This window comes from Micromys minutus (genome assembly GCF_963924665.1).
Source record: "Micromys minutus genome assembly, chromosome: 2".
Taxonomy (NCBI): Eukaryota; Metazoa; Chordata; class Mammalia; order Rodentia; family Muridae; genus Micromys; species Micromys minutus.
Window position 1 is genome coordinate 52,436,630 of NC_137971.1, and position 21,897 is coordinate 52,458,526.

Here is a 21,897-nt window from a genome sequence, read left to right on the forward strand (position 1 = left end):
GAGACATGATGCTCTGTGGCTTCTGAGTGGATTCAGCTGGGGTGTGGCGAGGGAAGGTGGGGGTGGGAAGACCTCATCTGTGCCCTGGTCGGTCCCTGAGGTGCTAGTATGTACATCTTTACAAATGATGGCATGGCACTAGAGTACACATATGCACTGTGGAAGTCCCCATGAGCTCCTCAACCTGGAACAAGGACCAGTCTCCAAACTTATGGCAACTTTATTCTCGGGGTATGTTGGAGAAAGGAAGGAAAAGGGCTTTAATCATGATAGAGGCGCAGAAGGCAGCCACGGAGGGTGCCCATGTAGCGATCCCAGAGGGCCTGGTGCCTGCAATGAAGATGACAACAGTGGTAGCTGATGGCCACTCACCGCCATGCCCGCACCACACACGCTGAGTGCTCCCTACACTACAAGGCATCAACTCCTCCCTTTCTTATTTTTATCTTTATTTTTTTGGTTAGTTTGTTTCTGAGACAGAGTCTCATTCTGAAGCCCAGGCTGGCCTGGGAAACAGTGGCAATCCTCATGCCCCAGCTTTCAAAGTGCTGGGGTTACAGACTTGAGCCATTATGCCCAGCTTCCTTTCCCCTGCTCTCCACCCACCGCCGAGGACTGATCTAAGGACTATTCCGTTTCCATAAAGTCTTAGAAGACTTCTGGCTTCACCCTCAGTTTACATTTAAGAAAGCTAACGCACAGAAGAGGTAAGTAACTTGCCCAATGAGAGGCACAGCTTCCACCCACTGGGTAGTTCCATAGGGAGCCCTGAGGCTACTGGAGAGCAGGGGAATTAGCCAGCAGGCCTGGCACCTCTTACCGGAAGCCATCCAGGGAGTGGACAGACGCTGAATACTGGTTGAGGAAGAGCCGCACGTCACTCAGTGGCCAGTGGTCAGAGCGGCAGGGTTCCACAAACTGTAGGCCCAAGGGAACCAGTAGTACCATCAGTACTGCCCAGACACAGGAAAGGCTGGGGACCAAAGGGTGTGGGACAAGACTACCCACCTTCTCCACAAGGTCCACAAATAGGTCTCTGACATCCTTATTGTGGGTCAGCTTGGCAGCCACATTCACCAGCCCCCGGGACAGATTCTGTGGGGCAAGGATCTCGGGAGTTCTGTCTTCTGCTCCAGAAGCTAGAGGCTGAGCACTGAGGCTGAGGGAGGGCCAGGCCCCTCCCCAAATATATCCACCTCCCTCAATCAAGTCCCTTTTGTTATGAGCTTGGGACCCCCCTCAAAGGCAGACAGAGAGAACAGCAGTGCCACCTGCTGGTCAACTTCAAGCATGAGCAGAGCTGCCTGGCAGGGGTAGAGCACAGAAGGCTCCTGACACTTTAGGGGGAAGGGTCTGCACAGGGCGACAGACCTTGAAGTTGGTTTCCATCTCAGAGAAGACACCCAGCTTTCCCCGGAGGGCAGTGCACACCAGGCTGTAGGAAGAGACAGTCATACCTATAGCCATCTAAGACAATTTTATACCCCGTCTCGTCGGACCCCTTCCCCGCCCCCCATCACCTCTTGTGCAAGTCTAGAAGGTCCTTGTCAGCTACTAGAACCTTGAGCTCCTTCAAGTCTTGGAGAAACTCCTTATCTAGGTCCACATCCATGTCATCCATCTGAGAGTCTACAAAGGCCATGAAAGAAGGTGTGGGTGAATGAGAGGCCATCTTATGACCTACTGAACCTTCTTCACCACTACCTCACTGGAATCTCAGAGGTGAAAGGTGAAATGTCATACCCCAGGCCACACAGTAGTGAGCCCTTAGCCTGCAGACAGGTGTGTGTGGAGCAAGGGGGACTATACGTAGAAGGGCCTGGAGCTGAGGGCTAAGAAGGGTGCTGGGTACTGTAGAAGCTGTATATACATCAGGATAAACTGATAGCAGGGAACCAGTCCCCAAGAGGGTAGGTAGTCCAGGCACCTGGGTCAGTGGGGGCCTCACCGACGGCTCCAAGAGTCCAGTTCTGGATCATAAGCTCAGCACAGAAGGCAAAGTCACCAAAGCTCAGGTACTGCAGCTTTTTCTTTCCTGTTTCAAAGCGGTTGTTGGCAAAAAAGACGATGGCTGCATAATCTCTGCAGACAGGGACAGTGGCTCTCTTAGGACCAGAAATACCTTTGCCTGGTTCGTACACCAGTGTCGGATTAGTAAGCTCACTTAGAAGCCATTCTTGAAGAAACCTGTTATTGTTTTAAATCTCTCCTAGCAGGTGGCTCCCTCCTGCAATCTTGGCTAAGCATTTTAGTTCTGGTCTGCTTCTGCTCTAACACACCATGTGACCAACCACAGACCATTACCTTACCAACCTCCCATCTCTGCAAAGAGAAGATGCAGCCAGTCTTCCTAAGGGATACAATGGAAGGCCACACCGCATCACTGAGCACTTTGTCAATGCTTTACGATGCCTTAACCTTGACGGTTTGATGCAGCTTACAGATCACTAATAGAATCATCATTCCTCCAGAACAATCAGAGGTAAAATCGTGAGGAAAGGGAAGGTCTATCAGGCTCAGGGCCCAAGGAAACTCTATGTAGGAAGGGAGCTAGCTGGCCTCTCACCTGGCTAATCGGTCAGAGAGGAGGAAGTGCTGCTGGATATTATCCACCAGGGAGCCCCGCATTTCTTCTACCACCTTGAAGACTCGCTTAAAGTTGTCAAACTGTAAGGTAATTAAAGAAGACTAGTCAGAGGGTATTCATGCGTGAGATGCTATGGGACAGGTACTGATTTAGCACTAACACTTCAACGAATGACTAGGGTTTTGTTTGTTTTGACACAGAGTTTCTCTGTGTAGCTTTGGCTGTCCTGGAACTTACTACGCAGACGAGGCTGACATCAAACTCAGAGATCTGCCTGCCTCTGCCTCCTCAGTGCTGGGATTAAAGGTGCGCGCCACCACACCCAGCATGACCAGATATTAATAACTAATAACTGCCATTAATCGACTGTTTGTCAGCTTTTGGCATTTTCCTTAAAGGAATGCGTATTTGTTCTCATAACCATGTGAGCCCAGTTTACACCCTGGCACTTCTCCCTCGAGGACAAAGTTTATGGATGCTATCAAAAAGGCTCATGGATAAGGTAGTATTCAAGGGGTAGATATGGCCAAGAACAGCATCTTCTAGGCAGGAGTACCATGAACAGAAACAAACTTGGGGCTCAAGTAATGTAAACCTAGGGCTGGAGAGATGGGTCGGCAGTTAAGAGCACCCGCTGCTCTTCCAGAGGTCCTGAGTTCAATTCCCAGCAACCACACGGCGGCTCACAACCATCCTGTAATGAGATCCAATGCCTTCTTCTGGTGTGTCTGAAGACAGCTACAGTGTACTCATATACATAAAATAAATAAATCTTAAAAAAAAAAAAAAAGAAAGAAATGTAAGCCCAGAGAAGTCTACAGGGACCCAATCTGAATCAGAAGGTCAAGGACAGTGGGAATCAATGAAATCTATAAGCAAAGAAAAGTCAGAGTCAGATTGGGCCTATAAAAGGTCACTCTGGCCAGATGGGAGTTGAAGAGACAAGGATACTTATGAAGAAGCTGGTTCCACAATCACAGGCTAGCGTGGAGCTGGGGTTGTAAGCAGAGGATCAAGAATGGGTTAGATGAGTAGTGGTGTATGTGTGGAACCCACCTGCCTCCGGCAGCTCTTGAGAGTAATTCCTGTTTTGGTGCTGATGTCATCCAGGTCTTTCTTAGTACCCTTGGACAGCTTCTTGCCCAAGACCTCCCGAACAAAGGCCTCATCGAAAGTGTAGTACCTTGTGGAGGCACAGGACATTATTAATGAATGATTTATTAATGAGGAAGAAGGGAGTTTGGAATGGTTTTGTTGTTGTTGTTGTTCTCAACTTTTTTATTTCCCATCTCTCCCTGAGCCTCTTTCACCCTACAAAATGGGTATAAGTCAGATTAATTGACATCCCAGCCACCCCTACCCCGCCTGGTGAGCACCTCTCGATAAGGAGTGCTTGTCGGGAGGGAGGAATCTGGAAGATGAGCTGGTGCAGCAGCTTCGGTGGCGCGTGCAGCAGACGCTCAAGCATGTGAAAGGTGCGGTAGTGGTCCATGGTGTCACTCTGCAGCACTCCTGTGGTGGCTCCCGTCTGCTCCAGGATTCCGGAGCGTACTCGCAGAGCCACTGCATCGTTCACTGAGGAGTAGGCGCTATCATAAGACTCCAGAGGTCCCCCAAGGGTTCCACCTCCAATCGTTACACTTTCCCGACTCTCAGCATTCTATCCACTTCCCTAAACCAAGCTTTAAGTCCTGGCCACGCCCCCTCTTTCACCCAAAACAACAGCTTCCGGGAAGGCACTACACAGACCTGAATAACCGTCCAGCCAGAGGCGATACACGTCTTCGTCTATAAGGGTCGTGTTGCCCACAAAAATGTCTAGTTCGCTGGTCATGACGATGCCCGGGCCGGGTTCGCCCGAAGCCGGAGCTTGCACGGCCCGGGGGCGGGCTAGTAGCCGCCGAGCCACTTCCGGGAGTTCAGAGATTTTGCTCCGGGTACCCGGAGCTAATGAAGGACAACTTCCGGGACGGAGCTAGTGAGAAGCGGCTCTGCTCTTTACTCCGCTCTGTGAGCGGTTTTTTGGGAAAAGCTCGGGGTAGTCTTCTTCCAGGCTCGGGTCTTGCAGATTCTTTCACTACCTCCTTCTGTCTTTCCCATCTTCTCGGTTCTCTCAGGGACTCCCAATTTTGACCTGTGTCCTAAATTAGAGTGTTTCCGAGGCACTATCCGAAATCGCTAGGTGTGTGTGGTCCATTTCCATAGCCCATCAGATAAACAGATGAGCATTTTTCTTGTTTCCAGCACGTATTTTATTTTTATTATTTTGAAATTATGTGTATGTGGGGAGAAGGTGTGTGCGTGTGAGTGCAAATGCACTTTAAGACCAGAGGTATCAGATCCCCTGGAGTTAGATTACAGGTAAATAAGAGTTTCCCATATGGTTGTGGGGAACAGAACTTAATTCCTCTACAAGAGCTGTTCCTTGCTCCTAACCACTTACTTAGCTCTCTCTCCAGCCCCAGTTTTTCACACATACTACACCCACACACAAGCTAGTGACTTAATGTCTTTCCGAGCTCTGCCTGGAAGTAGGCTTCTGCAGGGGCACCTATCTGCCAAGGCTTTCCACTGTCCTCTTTGTCTTCTCACAAAGCAGTTGAAAGCTTTACACAGGAGCCACCAAGTCTGAGTTCTATCTCCAGCACCCATATTGTGTAAGAAAAGAACCATCTTCGTTTTTTGTTTCGTTTGTTTGTGAAGACAAGGTCTTACTTTGTAGTCCGGGCTAGTCTAAATTGGCAGCAATCTCCCAAGCACTGAGATTGAAGGATAGGAACCAGCAGTATACCCAGCTCTTATCATCTGACCCCTACATATGTATACACTGTTGTATTCATGCATAAAATACAGATTACTGCTTATAACTACTAAAAAATAATTAACCTTGAATAACCTAATCCCAGCACTTGGGAGGCAGTCAGATATCTGAATTTGAGGCTAGCCTGATCTACAGAGTAAGTTTCAGGACAGCCAAGGCTACACAGAGAAACCCTGTCTTGGAAAAAAAAAAAAAAAAAAAAAAAGCCTTACAGAAGCCATTTTATCTCAGCGCACCAAGAGACAGGAGGAGGTCCCAGTCCCAGACATCATGGTTAACAAGGCCAGATTACCTCTGGTTCCTAGACAGAGCACATTTTAGGGTTTCTAGAGAAAGCCCTCTCAGCTCCAGTCTGTTTTCCTGTAATCTTATCTCAGTGGCAGCCCCAGCATCCCTCCAGTTCTAGAAACTTGGGCTGTCTCCCAAGTTCCTCTCTTGAGGCATTCAGAGCTGTTGATGAGCTTGCCTGCTGAGGGCTTGTCTGCTTTGTACTCCCCGCCCCCTGACTTAGTGCCAGGCTAGGCTTTCTGCACAGCTCTGTACTCACTGACACAGTGTTATTAATCTAGAGTACACCCTGCCACCAGAGTCCGCCTACACAGCACATTGGGAGACATCTTTGGGGACAAAGTATCCTACAGCTCAGATCTTAGATTTTCTGTGGGGAACATGATCTTGGATTCCTGAAGCTTGTGCTAGGCTTACTGACACATGCCCACACAACTGGCTTCTGAAAAGCCTTTTTAGAATGTATATTTTCTTGAGTGTGATGGTTCATGCTTGTACTTCCTTCACAGAGGCCAGAGAATCTCTGTGAATTAGAGGCCAGCCTGGTCTACTCTCAGGCTCTTCAGAATGACATACCCTGCCTCAAACAAAACACTTTGAAATGTTATTTCCCTGTTCAAAATTCTTACTGGCCTTTGGAAACCCTCTAGTCTAGCATTGCAGGTCCTTAAGAACCCAACATCTATCCACCATTGAAGCCTACCTCCCTTTTATGCTTTGTTTGTTGAGACTAGGTCTTATTTTGTAGTATAGGCTAGTGTAAACTCACATCAGTCTCCCAAGCACTGAGATTACAGGATAGGAGGTACCAGTACACCCGGCTCTTCTTCACTTTAAAGATTATTTATTATATATGAGTACACTGTAGCTGTCTTCAGACACACCAGAAGAGGGCATCAGATCCCATTACATGGTTGTGAGCCACCATGTGGTTGCTGGGATTTGAACTCAGGACCTGTGGAAGAACAGTCTGCACTCCTAATCACTGGGCCATCTCTCCAGCCCACACCGGGTTCTTCAAAGCCTCCTTATCTTACCACTTTCCATATGCCCACACCCCACACTTACCAAAATCTCAGAGCTATCCGCACTGAACCCTAAAGGAGCTAGAATCTACAGGGCACCATTGACTTTCCCCAGACTTCTTGCTTTCTCTCACATACTTTCTCTTGCTAGTCTTATTTATTTATTTATTTTGATGATAGGGTCTCTCTACATAGCCCTATCTATCCTGGAACCCTTTGCTGGCATCTTATGCATTTTTAAGGGCCCCTCAGATATCTCCTCTTTGGGAAATATTTTGGGTATCTCAGGGACTACTTCTGCATCATATCCTTCTTTTATGGGCCAAGAATGAATCAGGGCCTTCCACATGCTAGGTGTTTTATCAATGAGCCATATGCTCAGTGTGAGCTTCCATGCCTGCCCTCTCTTCCTCAAAAGATTCTCATTCATATTCATTCTTCTCCCTCCCCCTCTAAGACAGGCTTTTTCTGTATAGCCTTAGCTTCTTCTGTCAGATGTTGACCTTTTTGGTTAAATACAAGATTCTTGTTAAGTTTATTTCTTCACAGAGCTTTCACACAAAAAGGTTTATTAAACAAACAAACAAATCCTTTGGATGGCCCATCCTGCGGCAGGAAACGGTCCATGGGAGGGAGGGTTGATTGGGAATGAGCCAAGACCTTTGACTCTAGATTCGGAATAGCTGGGAGCAAGTAATGCTTCAGAGTTCCGGCAAAGGAATAAGAGCCCGGTAAGCCATCTGCTTAGCTTCTGTTGCGGGGTGGGCAGAAGTCAAAGGCAGCATCTGAATATCATTTCTCAGAAAGTGATCGAGGAGATTTGGAACATGGAGTCCTGCAACGCCTTCAAGTCCAGCTGAGATGACCATAGAAGGAAAGTAGAGAGAATGTCCCTACTGTTTGAGGGTCGTGACATCCAGGTCCGAAGTGGGCGGAAAAAAGAGAGCTACAGGATTAGGCCCCGCCCCTTCCCGAGAGCTTTTTTTTTTTTTTTTTTTTTTTTTGTCGATTGGCTGTTCTTGGGCAACATCACGAGGCTCCGCCCCGGCGCGCGCCCGGCCTCGTGCCCAGCCCAGGGTAGCTGCTGCAGCCTATGCTGCCTCCTCCACTGCCTACGGTCCTTGGAGCCAGAGAGCCCGGGCCGGAGCCTGAGCGGCAACCGGCCCGAGGAGGGGTTCCAGAGCCTCGGCCGTTGGCAGGCAATGCTGCAGCTGCCTGATCAACTATGGAGGCCGAGGCAGGCGGCCTGGAGGAGTTGACGGACGAGGAGATGGCGGCGCTGGGTAAGGAGGAGCTGGTGCGGCGCCTGCGGCGGGAGGAGGCAGCGCGTCTGGCAGCGTTGGTGCAGCGCGGCCGCCTGATGCAGGAGGTGAATCGGCAGCTGCAGGGTCACCTGGGCGAGATCCGTGAGCTCAAACAGCTCAACCGGCGCCTGCAGGCGGAGAACCGGGAGCTGCGCGACCTCTGCTGCTTCCTGGACTCGGAGCGCCAACGAGGACGGCGTGCGGCGCGCCAATGGCAGCTCTTTGGGACCCAAGCATCCCGGGCGGTGCGCGAGGACCTGGGTGGCTGTTGGCAGAAGCTAGCAGAGCTGGAAGGCCGCCAGGAGGAGCTACTGCGGGAAAATCTGGCCCTTAAGGAGCTTTGCCTAGCACTGGGCGAAGAGTGGGGCCCCCGCGGTGGCCCCGGTGGCGCAGTGGGCTCAGGTGCTGGGCCCACACCCGAGTTGGCCCTGCCTCCGTGCGGGCCCCGCGACCTAGGTGATGGAAGTTCCAGCACTGGCAGTGTGGGCAGCCCGGATCAATTGCCCCTAGCCTGCTCCCCTGATGACTGAAGGCGCCGCATTTTCCACGCCAATGCTTGCCTGGATTGCTCTCTGAGCGCGGGGAATGTTGTGAACCTCCACACCTGGGCGCAGCTTCGGCTGAGCACTAGGGTGCTGGCATGTACTGGAAAAGCCCTGGCACTGAGGAGGGCCCCTCGCTCTTGCTGGCAGAGCAGCAGGGGAATGGAGGCTGAAGTGGAGGGACTTGGGTTGGGTGGGGACTAATAAACTGGGAAGGAAGCAGAGCCCGAATCCTGGCCAGCTTGTGTCTGGAACTCGCCGGGGTTGGGAAAAGGGCGGAAACCCAGAGATGTGGTGCAGGTAGTTAAGATCCCTTACTATCCGGAGGGACTGCAGAGCCTCAGCTAATTCCCCATTACCTGGGTTTGGGGTGGGATTTGAGACGGCGGTTGACCACTAACTTCCCCGGATTTAGGCCAAGACAGGCCGAAATCCGGCCACTAAAGTGGCTCCAGCTCCCTTCCAGGCTCCTTCCTGTCCAGAACAATGGGACAGGAAGCAGGTGTTGGGGGCCTAAAGCCCACTGAGCTGCCTGGTCGGATAGTGGACGGATATACTGCCAGCCTTCCCTGCCCCCAGTCCTTAAGACAGAAGCAATGTGTGTTCCCATGGGGAAAATAATTGATAACCTTTGCTTGCACTCCAGAGCATTCCCAGTCTCTCAGTACAGGAGACGAGGCAGAGCAGAGGTAGCCCCATTCTTCAGATGAGAATATCGAAGAACAAAAATATGGGTAGCTTCTTCGAGGTCACGGCTAAGACTGGAACCTGGAACTCCTGTTACAAACGGTCTCCTTTAGCCTCTGGATCCAACATGACAACTCAGACTAGAGCTTCAAGCCTTTTATTCCGTTTTGGAAGGGTTGTATAAAAATAGTCTCTTTAGGAAAATAAATAGCAGCTGCCCTTGCTGTGGAGGCTTGGATACCCTGGAGCTAAACGCTTCTCAGAGCTAGGGAGTGCAGCTCAGCTCATCCCAGAAGCCACTGGTGCCCCCTGAGTTGCGCCATTCAGGAGGAGCCTGCAGGATGTCCTGGTGCTGCTGGGTGAGTTAGTGTTCTAGGCTGGTCAAAGGGCACCTTCTGTCTAGGTGGAGAGGCTGGATAGCAAGAAAGTGACGTGGTGTGGGAGAGTGGTCTGCAGGGGGTTAGGGCGTAAAAGGATCACTGGGGATCTACAAAGTCTGGGCCGCCAGGCTTTCTCTGGCAGAGGGGACATATTTTCTCTGATTTTGTGCAAATTATGATAGGCCGGCTCTAGAGAAACAGTGAGCAGCTTTGGGGACCCCCAAGCTGGCTCTACGTCAAAGTATAATGTGTTCTCTCTAATCGGAAGAGATAGAAAAGACCTGCTGGTTTGGGGCATGGGTATGTTCCAGGCCTGCTGGACGAATGGGAGGGGAGATGACTGGGGGAGAGCACCAGCAAGGAAGGGGTGTGGCTGGGTGCCTCACAAAGCCAGGAGTGTGGGAGAACCCAGGGGGTCGGAGGAGGGGTCGCCGCTGCTGCTGCTACTTTTTCGATGAGCTGAGGAACAAGGTTCTGGTGTGCTAGGATAGGTGAAAACCAGACTCGGAGTGAAAGGAGTCAGAGAGGGTGTGGTCATGAGCGTGGGGGTATGCAATGCTTCCGGTTCAAGTACTGGCCCTGGAGAAAGGGAGATACAAGGCACTGGGCGGGAGGGGGCCGGTGGGCTGCTGACACTGCTGGTGCTGCTGGTACCACCTGTGTCTTTGTCTCCTTCTGGGATTTTGCAGATGGGGCGATGAGCTTCCAGCACCAGCTCAAGGCGTTCCTTCTGCTTCTGCAGCTCTTCAATCTCTCGCTGCAGCCCCGATTTCTCATCCTCCAATTTGTCGGTCTCCTTTACAGGATTAGCAGAAAGTTAGGAAAATGAAGGCTAAAGATCTCCAAGCCTCAGGTTGGAGTAGGGATTGTGCCTGGGATCCCCCAACAAGTCTGGACTGCAACTCCCATGAGACCCTGGGAGAAAATGGGCATGACTCCCATCAGGCCCAGGGATCTTAGGAGATTTGCCTACCAACTTCAATTCTGCCTCGAAGCCCAAGACAAACAGTATTTAAACCACTTTCCCTTATCCTTTTTCCAGGACTTCCCCTCAGGTAGAGAGGAAAACAGAGTGTGGAGGAGTAATTTATAGGGTCTCTTGTTCCCGGGAGCCGAGGCCCCTCTTAGTCTTGGTGGGTCCGGGCTTGGGGACCCTCGGTACTGGATGATGCTCACCGCCTGCAGGAAGTCTGTCAGTTCCTTTCTTCGGTTTCTGCACTTGGCAGCTGCTAGCTTGTTCCGCTCACGTCTCACCCTTCGGCGCTCTTCCTCCTCTGGGCTGATCTAGATTGGAAGAGAAGAAGGGGGGACAATGAGGCTGACCCTGAGCCACCAGCTGCCTTGAGCTGGCCATCCAAATTTCCTTCAGCCTGTAGTTTAGGTGCCACCACTCCTCACTCCGACGCTCCTCACCTCACTGGTGACATTTCCAGCTCACACCTGGCATTACTGCTGGTTTCTTCCCTGTAATGCTTTCCCTCTCCCAGGAAGCTTCTCCTCTCTCAGGCTGAAGCAGCCTTCCCTCCTGAGTCTATAAGACATAATTATCTCTTTACAGGACTCTCAGCCTTCTCATCTGCGGAATGGAATTTCTTCCCCCAGGAGCTATAAATCGTAAGAGGTGCTCTTGTGTGCCAAAAGTTACTGGGAATCGATCTGCTATGCCAGCACAGCACTTTCTGAGACTTTTGTTTAGTGCTAGGGATCAAACCCATGGCCTGGTACATGCTAGGTAGGCAAATGCTCTACCTTAAATAGATTCTTTTTTCTGCTTTTAAAAAAAAAAAAAGATGTATTCATTTATGGTATATAAGTATACTGTAGCTGTCTTCAGATACACCAGAAGAGGGCATCAGATCCCATTACAGATGGTTGTGAGCCACCATATGGTTGCTGGGATTTGAACTCAGGACTTCTGGAAGAGCAGTCAGTGCTTCTAACCACTGAGCCATCTCTACAGCTCTTTTCTGCTTTTCATAGTTTTGTTTCTTTGTATTTTAGACAGAATCTCTGAGTAGCCTTGCCTGGCCTTGAACTTGATTTATAGATCAGGCTGGCCTGGAATTCACAGAGATCCACCTGCCATCTGCCTCCCAGGTGAAGATGTGTGCCACCATATCTGGCTTGTGTTGTCTTTTTAAAAAAGTCAGAGTTTCGTGTGTCCCAGGCTGGCCTTAAACACAACATATAGGCAAGACTGTCCTCAAACCCCAGATTCCTGGGCTTCCAGCTTCCCTACGTAGATTCTTTTGCTGTTGTTTTGTTTTTAAAAACAGGGTTTCTCTTCATAGCTCTGGCTGTCATAGAACTTACTCTGTAGACCAGGCTGGCCTCAAATGTCACCTGCCTCTGCTTCTCAAGTGCTGTGATTAAAGGCATGTGCCACACTATGCCTGGCTAGAGTCAGATGTGTGTGTGTGTGTGTGTGCACATGCAAGTGTGCCATAGAACCTCAGGAGACCTGAGGACAACTTTTGGGAGGTTGATTCTCTCCTTCCACTATGTGGGTTTCAAGGATTGAACTCAGGTCTTTAGGCTTGGCAGCAAGTACCTTTACCCACTGAGCTGACTCACCAGCATCCCTAACATCCCAACATAAATTGTTTTTTGAGAGGGTTTCCTCTGTGTAGCCCTTGGCTATCCTGGAACTTGGTTTGTAGGTCAGACCACATTGACCTCAAACTCACCACTGCCTGAACAGTGGCTTTGGTTTTTTGTTTTTATTTTGTTTGTTTAAAGATTTTTTAAAAGGTGGCCCGGAGAGATGGTTCAGTGGTTAAGAACACTGACTACTCTTCCAAGAGGTCCTGAGTTCAAATCCTAGCAACCACATGGTGGCTCACAACCATCTGTAATGAGATCTGGTACCCTGTTTTAGTGTGTCTGAAGACAGCTACATACTTATATAATAAATAAATAAATCTTTAAGGGGCTGGAGAGATGGCTCAGTAGTTAAGAGGACTGATATAATTTATTTATTATATAAGTACACTGTAGCTGTCTTCAGACACACCAGAAGAGGGCATCAGATCTCATTACAGATGGTTGTGAACCACCATGTGGTTACTAGGAATTGAACTCAGGACCTCTGGAAGAGCAGTCAGTGCTCCTAACCACTGAGCCATCTCTACAGCACAAAAGAATTCTTAAAAAAAAAAAAAAAAAAAAAAAAAAAGTAGCCTTGGGCTAGAGAAATGTTTTAATGGGTAAGAGCACTGGCTGCTGTTTCAGAGGTCCTGAGTTCAAATCCCAGCAACACATGGTGGCTTTCAACCATCTATAATAGGATCTGATGCCTTTTGGTATGCAGGTATACCAAATACCAAATATACATGCAAGGGCTCATTCATAAATAAGATTTACCCGCCCCCCCAAAAAAAATTAGCTTGTGGTGATGGCACACACCTTTAGTCTCCATACTCAGGAGGCAGAGGCAAGTGGACTTCTGTGAGTTTGAGGTCAGCCTTGTCTATAGAGTGAGTTCCAGGACAGCCAGGGCTACACAGAGAAACCCTATCTCAAAAAAAAAAAAAAAAAAAAAAAAAAAAAAAAACCAACAAATTTATGTGTATGAGTGCTTTGCCTGTCTTTATGTATGAGCGCCACATACATGCAGTGCTGGTGGAAGCCAGAAGAGAGCATCAGAACCTTAGGGGTAAATTCTGGACAGTGAGTTGCTATATGGTGCTGAGAATGGAACCTGGATCAGAGCAGCCAGAGCTACTGCTGAGTCACCTCTCCAGACCTCTGCATACTCACATGTAAGGAATTGAAGCTCAGGAAGGATGAGTAATTTGTTAAAGTTCCAGAGCGTGATTTTATAGTCACTCGATTCACACTGAGTGAAAGGCTATTTGATGGGACCACCTACCCACAGCTTACAGCTCCAACCCACTAATACCCATGATCAAAAGGTGACACTCAGGACAGGGCTGAAGGAAGGATTCACCCTGGTCACAGAAGTAAGCTGTTCAGTTGCTGGGAAGCCTGCTGCTGGCTGTTCTCTGGCCTGTCTCGCATATCTCCCAGGGCCTTGCCTTCCCTCTCCATCCTCTATCAAGCCATTATGGCAAGGATCTGGGTATGCATTCACTTGAGTATATGTGTATACACTGGGGATTGAGTCCACGGCTTCAGGCTTGAAGCAGGTTCTTCACCACAGAGGTAAACCCCCCGCCCAGGCTTGTTTCTTACATCATATTTTTTCCTACTTAACATTTAAGTCAAGTTTTCTTTTGTTGTTGTTTGGTTATCAGAGACAGGGTTTATATATCCCAGTCTGACCTTAAACTTCCCATGTTTCTGAGAGTGGAATAAATGGCTCCTCCTGTCTCTGCTTTGCAAGTTATGGGATTACAGGCAGGCCCAGTACAGCCAGCTTTAGAGTATGGAGAGCTCTCTGCACTAGACTCATAGTCTCAGTACTTCAGGGAGAGAAGTGCCATGGCCTAAAAGAGGCTCCATCCCTGTCAGGTATATAACATATATATATGATCCTAGCACTTGGGAAGGCAGGAGGATCTCAAGACCCTACCTCAAACCAACCAACCAAAACATAACCTTATTTATTTTAGAAAGGAGTTCAGGGTGGTAAAATTTAGCTCACTCTGCAACCTTGTGCTTCCATTGAGACAGTGGCTCATGAGACCCTCTGACTTTGGGAGTCAAGGAGACCTGAGACCAGCGGCAGTCCTGTCTCATTACTCACATTCCTATGAACTCGGGCAAGCGAATACCTTTCTATGCTTCACTTCCTCTGCTGGAAGATGGAAAATTTGAAATACATTTCCCATTCACTTTTTTTCCCCCTTTCTTGAGACAGGGCTTCTCTGTAGGCTTGGTTGTCTTGGAACTCACTCTGTAGACCAGGCTGGCCTCGAACTCATAGATCTGCCTGCCTCTGCTTCCCCAGTGCTGGGATTAAAGGCTTCCAACACCACTGCCCACTCACTTTTCGTGATAATTAAAAGAAATAGGCTGAGACCCAGAGAACGTTGAGAAGAACTCATTCCTAGTGTTCCCTCGCCCCAAGGTACATAGACGGCATCAGCCTTCCCTCCGCCCTGTGCACAGCACAGTGGAGACATGCTTACTTCACACTCTGTCCCCTCCACCTCCATTCTTGTGCCTTCAACCCTATTCCCAAGAAGATTCTTTTCAGCTTTCCATACACAAATCCTATTGGCAGCTTAGCTTAACATGTAGCCTTCTCCAGGAAGCTTTCCTTGACTCAAAGGTGACCTTTTACCTCTTCCTTGGTCTCCCAGGGACTCCTATGCGGATAGAAATTCCCTCTTAGCAAGATCCTGCCCCTGTCTAGTAGGACTCCCAAGGGCTGTTCCTTACCTGCTCACAGGGCCTGCGTCGCACCCCTGGAGGTGGCCCTAGAGCTCGGATGACTCCTGGCCGGGGCTGGGGGGGACTGTACTGGGGATAGGCCAGAGGTCGGGGATAGCCACTGGGTCCCAGGAAATGAGGCTGCACCATCCACTGCAATTCCTGGCTGCCACTCACAGTGTTGATGTTTGGCACAAGGTGGTACTTCTGAGAAACAAGAAGGGAATGATAAGGTCTGTGTAGATTGAGGTGCTTCCAGGGGACTAGAGCTGGACTTTTGTCTCTCTTAACCTCAGTGTAGATAGTGGTTCTGGGAAACCACAAGGAGCACAATTTGGTAATCAGAAACTTACTGTGTTACTTTGAGAAGGTCACAAAATGTCTCTCTCTGTTTCTCCATCAGAGATAGTTGTTTTTTTGTTTTGTCTTGTTTTGTTTTAAATCAAGTATGAACTGTTCAACACTGTTCCAACTACTTAACAAACAGTGACTTGATGGTGGGGGGATGGACAAACAGTGACTCACACTGCTGGCATAATTATATCTTGGTTTTCAGACAGGAGAACAGTTGCCCATAGACCCACAACTAGTAAGTAGAAACTAAGATTTGAGCCTAAAATGGCAGAGGTCTCACCCCTTCCTATACCCATCCTCACAGATGAACATACTTTCAGCTTCTAACTCCCAAGGCAACTCTGAGAATCAGGTAAAAGAATTTGTTGTTGGGGGTGGGGGAGAGGTAATCATGTAGCTCAGGCTAGACCTGAACTCTGATTCTTCTGCCTCTACCTCCCAGGCACCAAGACTATAGACAAGCAGCACTGTAGCTCGGGAGTCTTGTTTCAAGCATCAGCTTGGCCATTGACTTTGAGACTGGGACACATAATTTAGCCTCAGTGTTGCCTCAGTTTCCCTGTTCTTGTTAATATCATTCAACGTTTCATAGCTGCGGAGAAGCTGACACTCATAGCTCAGAAATTGGTTTAATCAGCTTTTAAATATTTTTTAAATTTTGGTTTTGATAAAGGGTCTCTCTCTGTTATATAACTCTGGCTGTCCTGGAACTCACTTTGTAGACCAAATTGGCCTCAAACTCCCAGGAATCTGCCTGCCTCTTCTTCCTGAATGCTGGTGTTAAATGCATGCCTAGCTGTTGATTTAAAAACTTGAAGGTTCAAAATTGATGGGGTCCATGATATAAGTTAAAGGGAGTAAAAGCCTCCCAGAAGGGGCGTGGCATTCTATTGTCCTTTTCCAGAAATCTGAGGCATGTGTTGGGATTGAGTGTCGGTGAGGGCTGAGCATCTTGGGAGAGCAAACTGGGTTCAAGCCCTGTGAGCTAAGGGTGTGGGTTCCCTTCAGTCCAGAATACACCTCGCATGCCTAGGCAAGTCTGGACAGCTATGTCCCCCAGCCCAAAACTGGGGGACGACGCAGCAGCTCAGTGACCCCCAGTTCTGGGCTAGAAGCACTGCCAGGGGCATCTCCCGCTCCCAGGTCGTCGGTCCTAGGGGCCGTTTGGGGCCAGGAAGGGAGGGGCATTCAGGGTGACTCAGCCTCAGTGACTCGGCCGCTGTGACTCGGCGAAACGGACGCAACTCCTTCCCTCCCCTGGCGACACGTGCTCGCGGCCCCTCGACAGGAAATGGGCACCTGCAACCTCTCAAGTGGCCCAATCCAGCAGTGGGAGACGTCGAGTGCCTAGAATGTGGAGCTCGATAGTGGCCGGGCAGATGACCCCGCGCACGAACCAATACTTCGTGGTCTCCAGGTACCCCTCAGAACCACTGTGTGGGGCCCATGGGTTCTACACTGCACACAAAATGATGAGGACTTGACCGGGTAAAGGGATACGGACAATTAAAGCAACGCACGGACAGCCGCAGACAGGCTGCTAAGAACCCGCTGTCCCCCGCTGGACCCCGTCTCCTATGTGCCCAGGTTCCAGTTATTAACTGGAGATGGAGAACTCTTCTGATCCTGTATAGGCTGGGATGGGGCAGGTATTTTGGGGGGGGGGGGAGGCAGCGTATTTAGGGGCAGATAGGAGGAAATTAAAAACCGTAACAGAGATGGAGGAGCAGATTGACAGTCAGCCACAGATTGACAGTCAGCCAGGGAGAGCGAGAAGGGGAATTCGAACATCTTCGCTCTTCCCGCTGCGCGCCGCGCGTCCCCTTGGCCACCCGGTTCCTGAACCACGCAGAACGTGCAGGATCCCGGGTCGCGACCACCAGAGCCAACTGCTGCTCGGGGTCCCAGTCCTAATCCCGGAGCAAACTAGACTAACCCCAGCATTCCCAATGCTGTCCAAACCCAGGTCCCCCGGGAGATTCGCCAGCCTCACCTGCTGCTGTTGGGCGGTCTGTGGCTGCGCTTGCGGGGGCTGCGCGGGGCGACCGTACGCGCTGCCAGCCCCGGAGCTCGGTCCCGGTTCCCCGAAGTCTCGGTACATGCCCTGGGCTGGATGTTCCGTAGGGTCCGCGTCGGCGGCTGCGGTTCTGACTCACTCGCGCCTCGCAGAGTCTGGTCTTTTTTATGAATGAAGTTCTTGGGCTGAACCACTTGCACAGCAGGGGGTGGGGGCGTGTCTCAGCGGCGCCTGCAAGGGACCCACCTCTCCAGATGAACCTCCGTGGACCGGTCTGCTCGGAACTTCACGACCCCCTGTTCTGGTGGCCAACCGTCTCTACTGGGAAAAAGTGAGCGACTTGGCGTCCCCTAGCATCCGCGACAGCCACGCCCCCTCTGACGCAGCTGCCCATACATGGTGCAATTTCCTTGCCGCGCCCAGGTGCAGTGAGGATTCCCCCTGACTCACCTAGCTGAGGTTGGGGCTTGTAGCTGCGCCCCGCCCCGTCCAGGCTAGTCAAAGTTCCCAACACCATAGAAGAAGGTGGGGAAAAAAAAAATCCCGTAGTCACCTGGCCTCGTGGCGAGATATAGAAAGAAGAAAGGGGAAAGTGCCTGAAAACTGTGAATTATAAATATGGGTTGTCATCATCACCATCATCATCATCATCATCATTTTTTCCCTGGCAGGAATCATTCCAACTGTCACCCAAGTCTGAATTGAAATGGAAGGAAATCTTAAGTCTCTTGACTTAAGACCGCTCCTCTGGAATGGGGTGGGAGGTTTGTTTAGCTGAGTTTGCTTTGTCGTTTGTGGAGGGAGGTTGGTTGAGACAGGGTCTCAGGTATCTAGTTGAGGCTGGCCTTGAACTCCTGATCCTTCCCTTCACCTCTAAAATGCTGTTGTAGATAGTCTCAGGTAGTGTAGTGCAGGTTGGTCTTGAGATCCTTTCACCGCTAAGGATAACCTGGAATTCCTGCTTTCACTTCCCTAGTGGAGGGCAGACGTTACAAGTGTGTGCCACCACACCCAGTTTCAACTGCTGTCAAGGCTTCTGATAGACCAAAAGGTTGTGACAAACCAGGGTTACAAAATGTTGTTATATTTTAATACTAAAGGAAGTGACATTTGGGTACCCACAGATAGAACTCGCTACATGTTTGAGACCTGAGACCGTCTCTGGGGCTATCACAAGCTGTGATCCAGGCCTCTGCAGGCAGACAGAGCCTACAGAAGGACACAGGTTGTCATGAGACACGATCAGTAAGGCTTCCTGACTGGAGCTTTGACTGGAGGCACTTCTCCAGTACTGTGTGTGTCACCAGCCTACTTTGGAAGTATGTGAAAGGTCTTTTGTAAGGGTGAGGCCCTAGCCAGGTATGCTGGGGATGTAGAGGCCACCATAACCCCCATTTAATTGATGGGGAAAACTGAGGCTGACTGGTATTGAAATGAGTTGCTCAAGGCCACTGAGTAAGTGGCTGGTCTGGTGACCAAGTCTTTAAGCCTTTACTTGGCACATACGTGAAGACTGGTAGGCTGGTAGACTGTGGGTCCAAAGCTCTTTCTCCAGTTCCTTCCATTTCAGTGCAGACTGAAGAAACTTGCCCTCAGGGAAGCAGAGTCCTGGGCTTTCTTCCTTAGGAACAAAGTCTAGGGTTCTGCTGTTTAGACTTAGGCTTAGAGGCCAAAGTGGCCCTGGGTGTCTAGTCTGAGAACTATACTTTGTGTCCATGTGACCCGGGTAGACCACCTTCACGAGTCCATGTTGGGCCTCACTGCTGGCCTCCCAGGGCTGCTGTGGGACCAAAGGAGACCACAGATGTAAAAGTGCTTTGCTGTTGAAGGATCCTCAGAAGATCGCCAGCCTGGTGTCTCTCCCTTGCCCTGATGCTAGGAAATCCTGGGAGAAATTACAGCAGTTTGCCGGAAAGAGAAATGCTGGCATGTGTGTTGGGGGTTAGGGGAGGGAGGGAAAAGAATTGTGGTGGTAATGAATCCATAGAAAGAATCCTCATACATACATGATACACTCAGAATGCTGTCGGTTCTAGGTTTGAATTCTGGATGGGTGACCATCAACTGAATCTGCGATGATTCACCCAAACTGTGAGCTCCTGTTTCCGCATTTGTGAACGGGAGACAACGACATCTGAGATATACATACAATAATGTCACAGAGACAGGCCTGGTGGTAAGCACTGTGGTCCCAGAGTGCTAGAGGTAAAGGCAGGAGGATCGAAGATGTTTGAGCTCAGCATCTACTACAAGATGAGCTTAATCAGGGCCAGCCTGGATTACATGACGCTGTCTCGAAAAACAAAACAGGGCTGCAGAGATGGCTCAGCAGGTCAAAGTGCTTGCTACAACAGGCCTGACTACCTGAGTTTGATCCCTGGAGCATATGATGTCTGGAGAGAACTGATTCCCAAACACTGTCCCATGATCTCCTTATGAGTGTTGTACGTGCACTCTTGCATGTGCACATACTCACACTCTTGCATGTGCACGTATTCACACTCCAGCATGAGCAAATGGAGAATACACACACAGACACACACACACACACACACACACACACACATGCGTACACACAGACTGATTGGTGTTTGAACTCTTTGGCTGACCAGTGTTAGACTGATGACATAGGCAGTCAGGTGCTGGCACGTGGGAGAATTTGAGTCCACCCTGACAGCATTCATCTTCCTGCTGCAAAAAAGATTGCCCTACCCTCTTCCCCCACTGTGGCAGCTGAGCCGGGCCCAGGTCTCCAGTGGAGATTTTGTACGTGACTTTGAAAGCCCCTTCCTGCTGCAACTGTGGAGCCACAGAGGCCTTTTCAGAACCAGCACATTCCAAGCTCATCAGTCATTAACTCCTGCCTTGCGGTTGCACAGACGTTCCCTGTGCCTGACCTCACCGGCTTGTGGCTAGGGAGCTAGAGAAGAACCCCAGGGGCTGCATACTGCTGGGAAGCCCTTCCACTGTCCCTTGGTTGCTGTGTGCTCTAGGTTCAATGGCTTCCCATCTCTGAGCCCGGAGAATCCGCACCTCCTGAGATGCAGTGAGGCCAAAGAGGTGAAGAAAGAACGTCTGGCATCTATCCAGTTCTCAGGGCCACCAGGGAGCTGGAGGTGATGTTTATGTTCTGCAGTTCCCGCTCTCTTTAAATTGAAGCTACTTTTAAATTGAGGTGAAACCCAAACAACACGCCATTTTAAGTGTCCAGTTCCATGTCTTTCATACACTCAGTGTTGTGTAACCACCACCTCTCTCTGGTTTCAAAACTTCATTGGTCTAGAAAAACACGCTGTGCCCATTAAGTAATCACTCCAGTGTACCCTTTACCCCATCCCCTGCTGGTCTACTTTCTGGATGCGGCTTTGCACAATCTGAGTATTTCACATAAATGGACTCACACATGAGACCTTTTCCATCTGGCTTCTTTAATTCAACATAAAGATTTTCAAGGCTTATCTGTGTTTCCCCATGGATTTGATCATTTTTACTTTGGGGGAATGAGTAATATTTCATGCTGTGTGCACTACAGCTTATCCACAGTCTCTGGACCGCTGGAGCTCACTTTGGGCCAGATACACACAGAATTTTGATGGAGACCAGAGCACCAGCTTTGGGGAGGATGAAGGTTTCTTTTCTCTCAGGACAGCATTGGTGATTCTCCCTCAGGAGCCTCTAGGCAGTTTTCCAAAGGGACTATGAACTGTGCATCTTCCAAAGTGAGGCTCAAGGGCTCGGACTTCAATACAGCTAACTCTTGTTAGTTTGCAGTTGGGGATTTAAAATTTAAGATTACAGGCTGGAGAGACGCTTCAGCAGGTAAAAGCACCTGCTGGTCTTCCAAATTGGACCCAAGTTTAATACCCAGCACCCAGGGAATCCAAGAACATTAGGCACTCATGTGGTGCACAGACACACATGCAGACAAAACACACAACACATAAATACCTAAAATAAAAAAAAAAATAAAGACAGGAGGATGCACCGTGTCACCTCGTTTTATTGTTTTTTTTCCTAGACAAGGTTTCTTTGTGTTTCTGGCCAACCTGGACCTTGCTATTTAGACTATGCTGGCCCTGAACTCAGAAATTCTTCTGCCTCTGCCTCCCAAGTGTGGCACCACCTCCTGGCTTGTATATTGTATACAATACCTATTCCAGTCCTTTGTCTGTTTCTAAGATGGGAGGTTTTTTCTTTTTGTAGAACAGGATCTTATGTAGCCCAGGATGACCTACAACTTTCTATGTAGGTAAGGAAGATCTTGAACATCTCATCATCCTGCTTTTGCCTCTCAAACTGTAGCTGTGGGACACCACACCTGCATTTTCTTTATTCTTTTCTTTTTAAGTGAGATGTATAGACTAGTTTTTGTATATTATGACTATAAATCCTTATGATTTACAGATGTTTCTTTCTCGTTTTATTGTTTTTGTTGATAGGCAGAGTCTTGATATGTAGCCCAGGCTAGCCTTTGACTCATTATACCCTTCCCTTCACCTCTCCAGTGATCATAGTACAGGTTTACCCCATGATAGCTGGCTCTTAGCTGTCTTCA

General features: G+C 49.5%; 3 protein-coding genes across 8 annotated transcripts; 1 reads left to right on the plus strand and 2 right to left on the minus strand.

Annotated features, from left to right (window-relative positions):
* Positions 1-197: 197 nt before the first annotated feature.
* Positions 198-4,482, minus strand: FIBP (FGF1 intracellular binding protein). 2 transcript variants are annotated; one of them, XM_080912477.1, is made up of 10 exons: positions 4,337-4,482; positions 3,964-4,162; positions 3,644-3,770; positions 2,567-2,667; positions 1,949-2,082; positions 1,521-1,629; positions 1,372-1,435; positions 1,009-1,095; positions 821-918; positions 198-330 (listed from the first exon to the last, which is right to left on the minus strand). In XM_080912477.1, the coding sequence occupies exons 1-10, from the start codon at positions 4,419-4,421 to the stop codon at positions 261-263; spliced, it is 1,074 nt and encodes a 357-aa protein (XP_080768603.1). In that variant the 5' UTR covers positions 4,422-4,482; the 3' UTR covers positions 198-260. The 2 variants fall into 2 exon arrangements, with proteins under 2 accessions (XP_080768603.1, XP_080768602.1); XM_080912476.1 differs by having other exon boundaries at positions 1,928-2,082.
* Positions 4,483-7,787: 3,305 nt separating this feature from the next.
* Positions 7,788-8,739, plus strand: CCDC85B (coiled-coil domain containing 85B). 2 transcript variants are annotated; one of them, XM_080912571.1, is made up of 2 exons: positions 7,788-8,004; positions 8,160-8,507. In XM_080912571.1, exons 1-2 carry the CDS (start codon positions 7,947-7,949, stop codon positions 8,357-8,359), a joined length of 258 nt encoding a protein of 85 aa, XP_080768697.1. In that variant the 5' UTR covers positions 7,788-7,946; the 3' UTR covers positions 8,360-8,507. The 2 variants fall into 2 exon arrangements, with proteins under 2 accessions (XP_080768697.1, XP_080768696.1); XM_080912570.1 differs by having other exon boundaries at positions 7,788-8,739.
* Positions 8,740-10,016: 1,277 nt separating this feature from the next.
* FOSL1 (FOS like 1, AP-1 transcription factor subunit) lies at positions 10,017-17,426 on the minus strand (the record flags this gene model as incomplete). 4 transcript variants are annotated; one of them, XM_080911889.1, is made up of 4 exons in its annotated part: positions 10,017-10,430; positions 10,811-10,918; positions 14,981-15,178; positions 17,319-17,426. In XM_080911889.1, the coding sequence occupies 4 exons, from the start codon at positions 17,424-17,426 to the stop codon at positions 10,017-10,019; spliced, it is 828 nt and encodes a 275-aa protein (XP_080768015.1). The 4 variants fall into 4 exon arrangements, with proteins under 4 accessions (XP_080768015.1, XP_080768017.1, XP_080768016.1 ...); XM_080911891.1 differs by lacking the exon at positions 14,981-15,178; XM_080911890.1 differs by lacking the exon at positions 10,811-10,918.
* Positions 17,427-21,897: the final 4,471 nt, after the last annotated feature.

Bases quoted from the DNA above. Each gene is read 5' to 3' on its own strand.
- CCDC85B (XM_080912570.1), top strand. From the start codon at position 7,947: ATGGAGGCCGAGGCAGGCGGCCTGGAGGAGTTGACGGACGAGGAGATG.
- FIBP (XM_080912476.1), bottom strand. From the start codon at position 4,421: ATGACCAGCGAACTAGACATTTTTGTGGGCAACACGACCCTTATAGAC. The intron at 2,083-2,566 runs GTGAGAGGCCAG...CCCTGTCTGCAG, and splicing joins CTCTCTGACCGATTAGCCAG to AGATTATGCAGCCATCGTCT. The intron at 1,096-1,371 runs GTCTGTCGCCCT...CTTGCCCCACAG, and splicing joins AGATGGAAACCAACTTCAAG to AATCTGTCCCGGGGGCTGGT.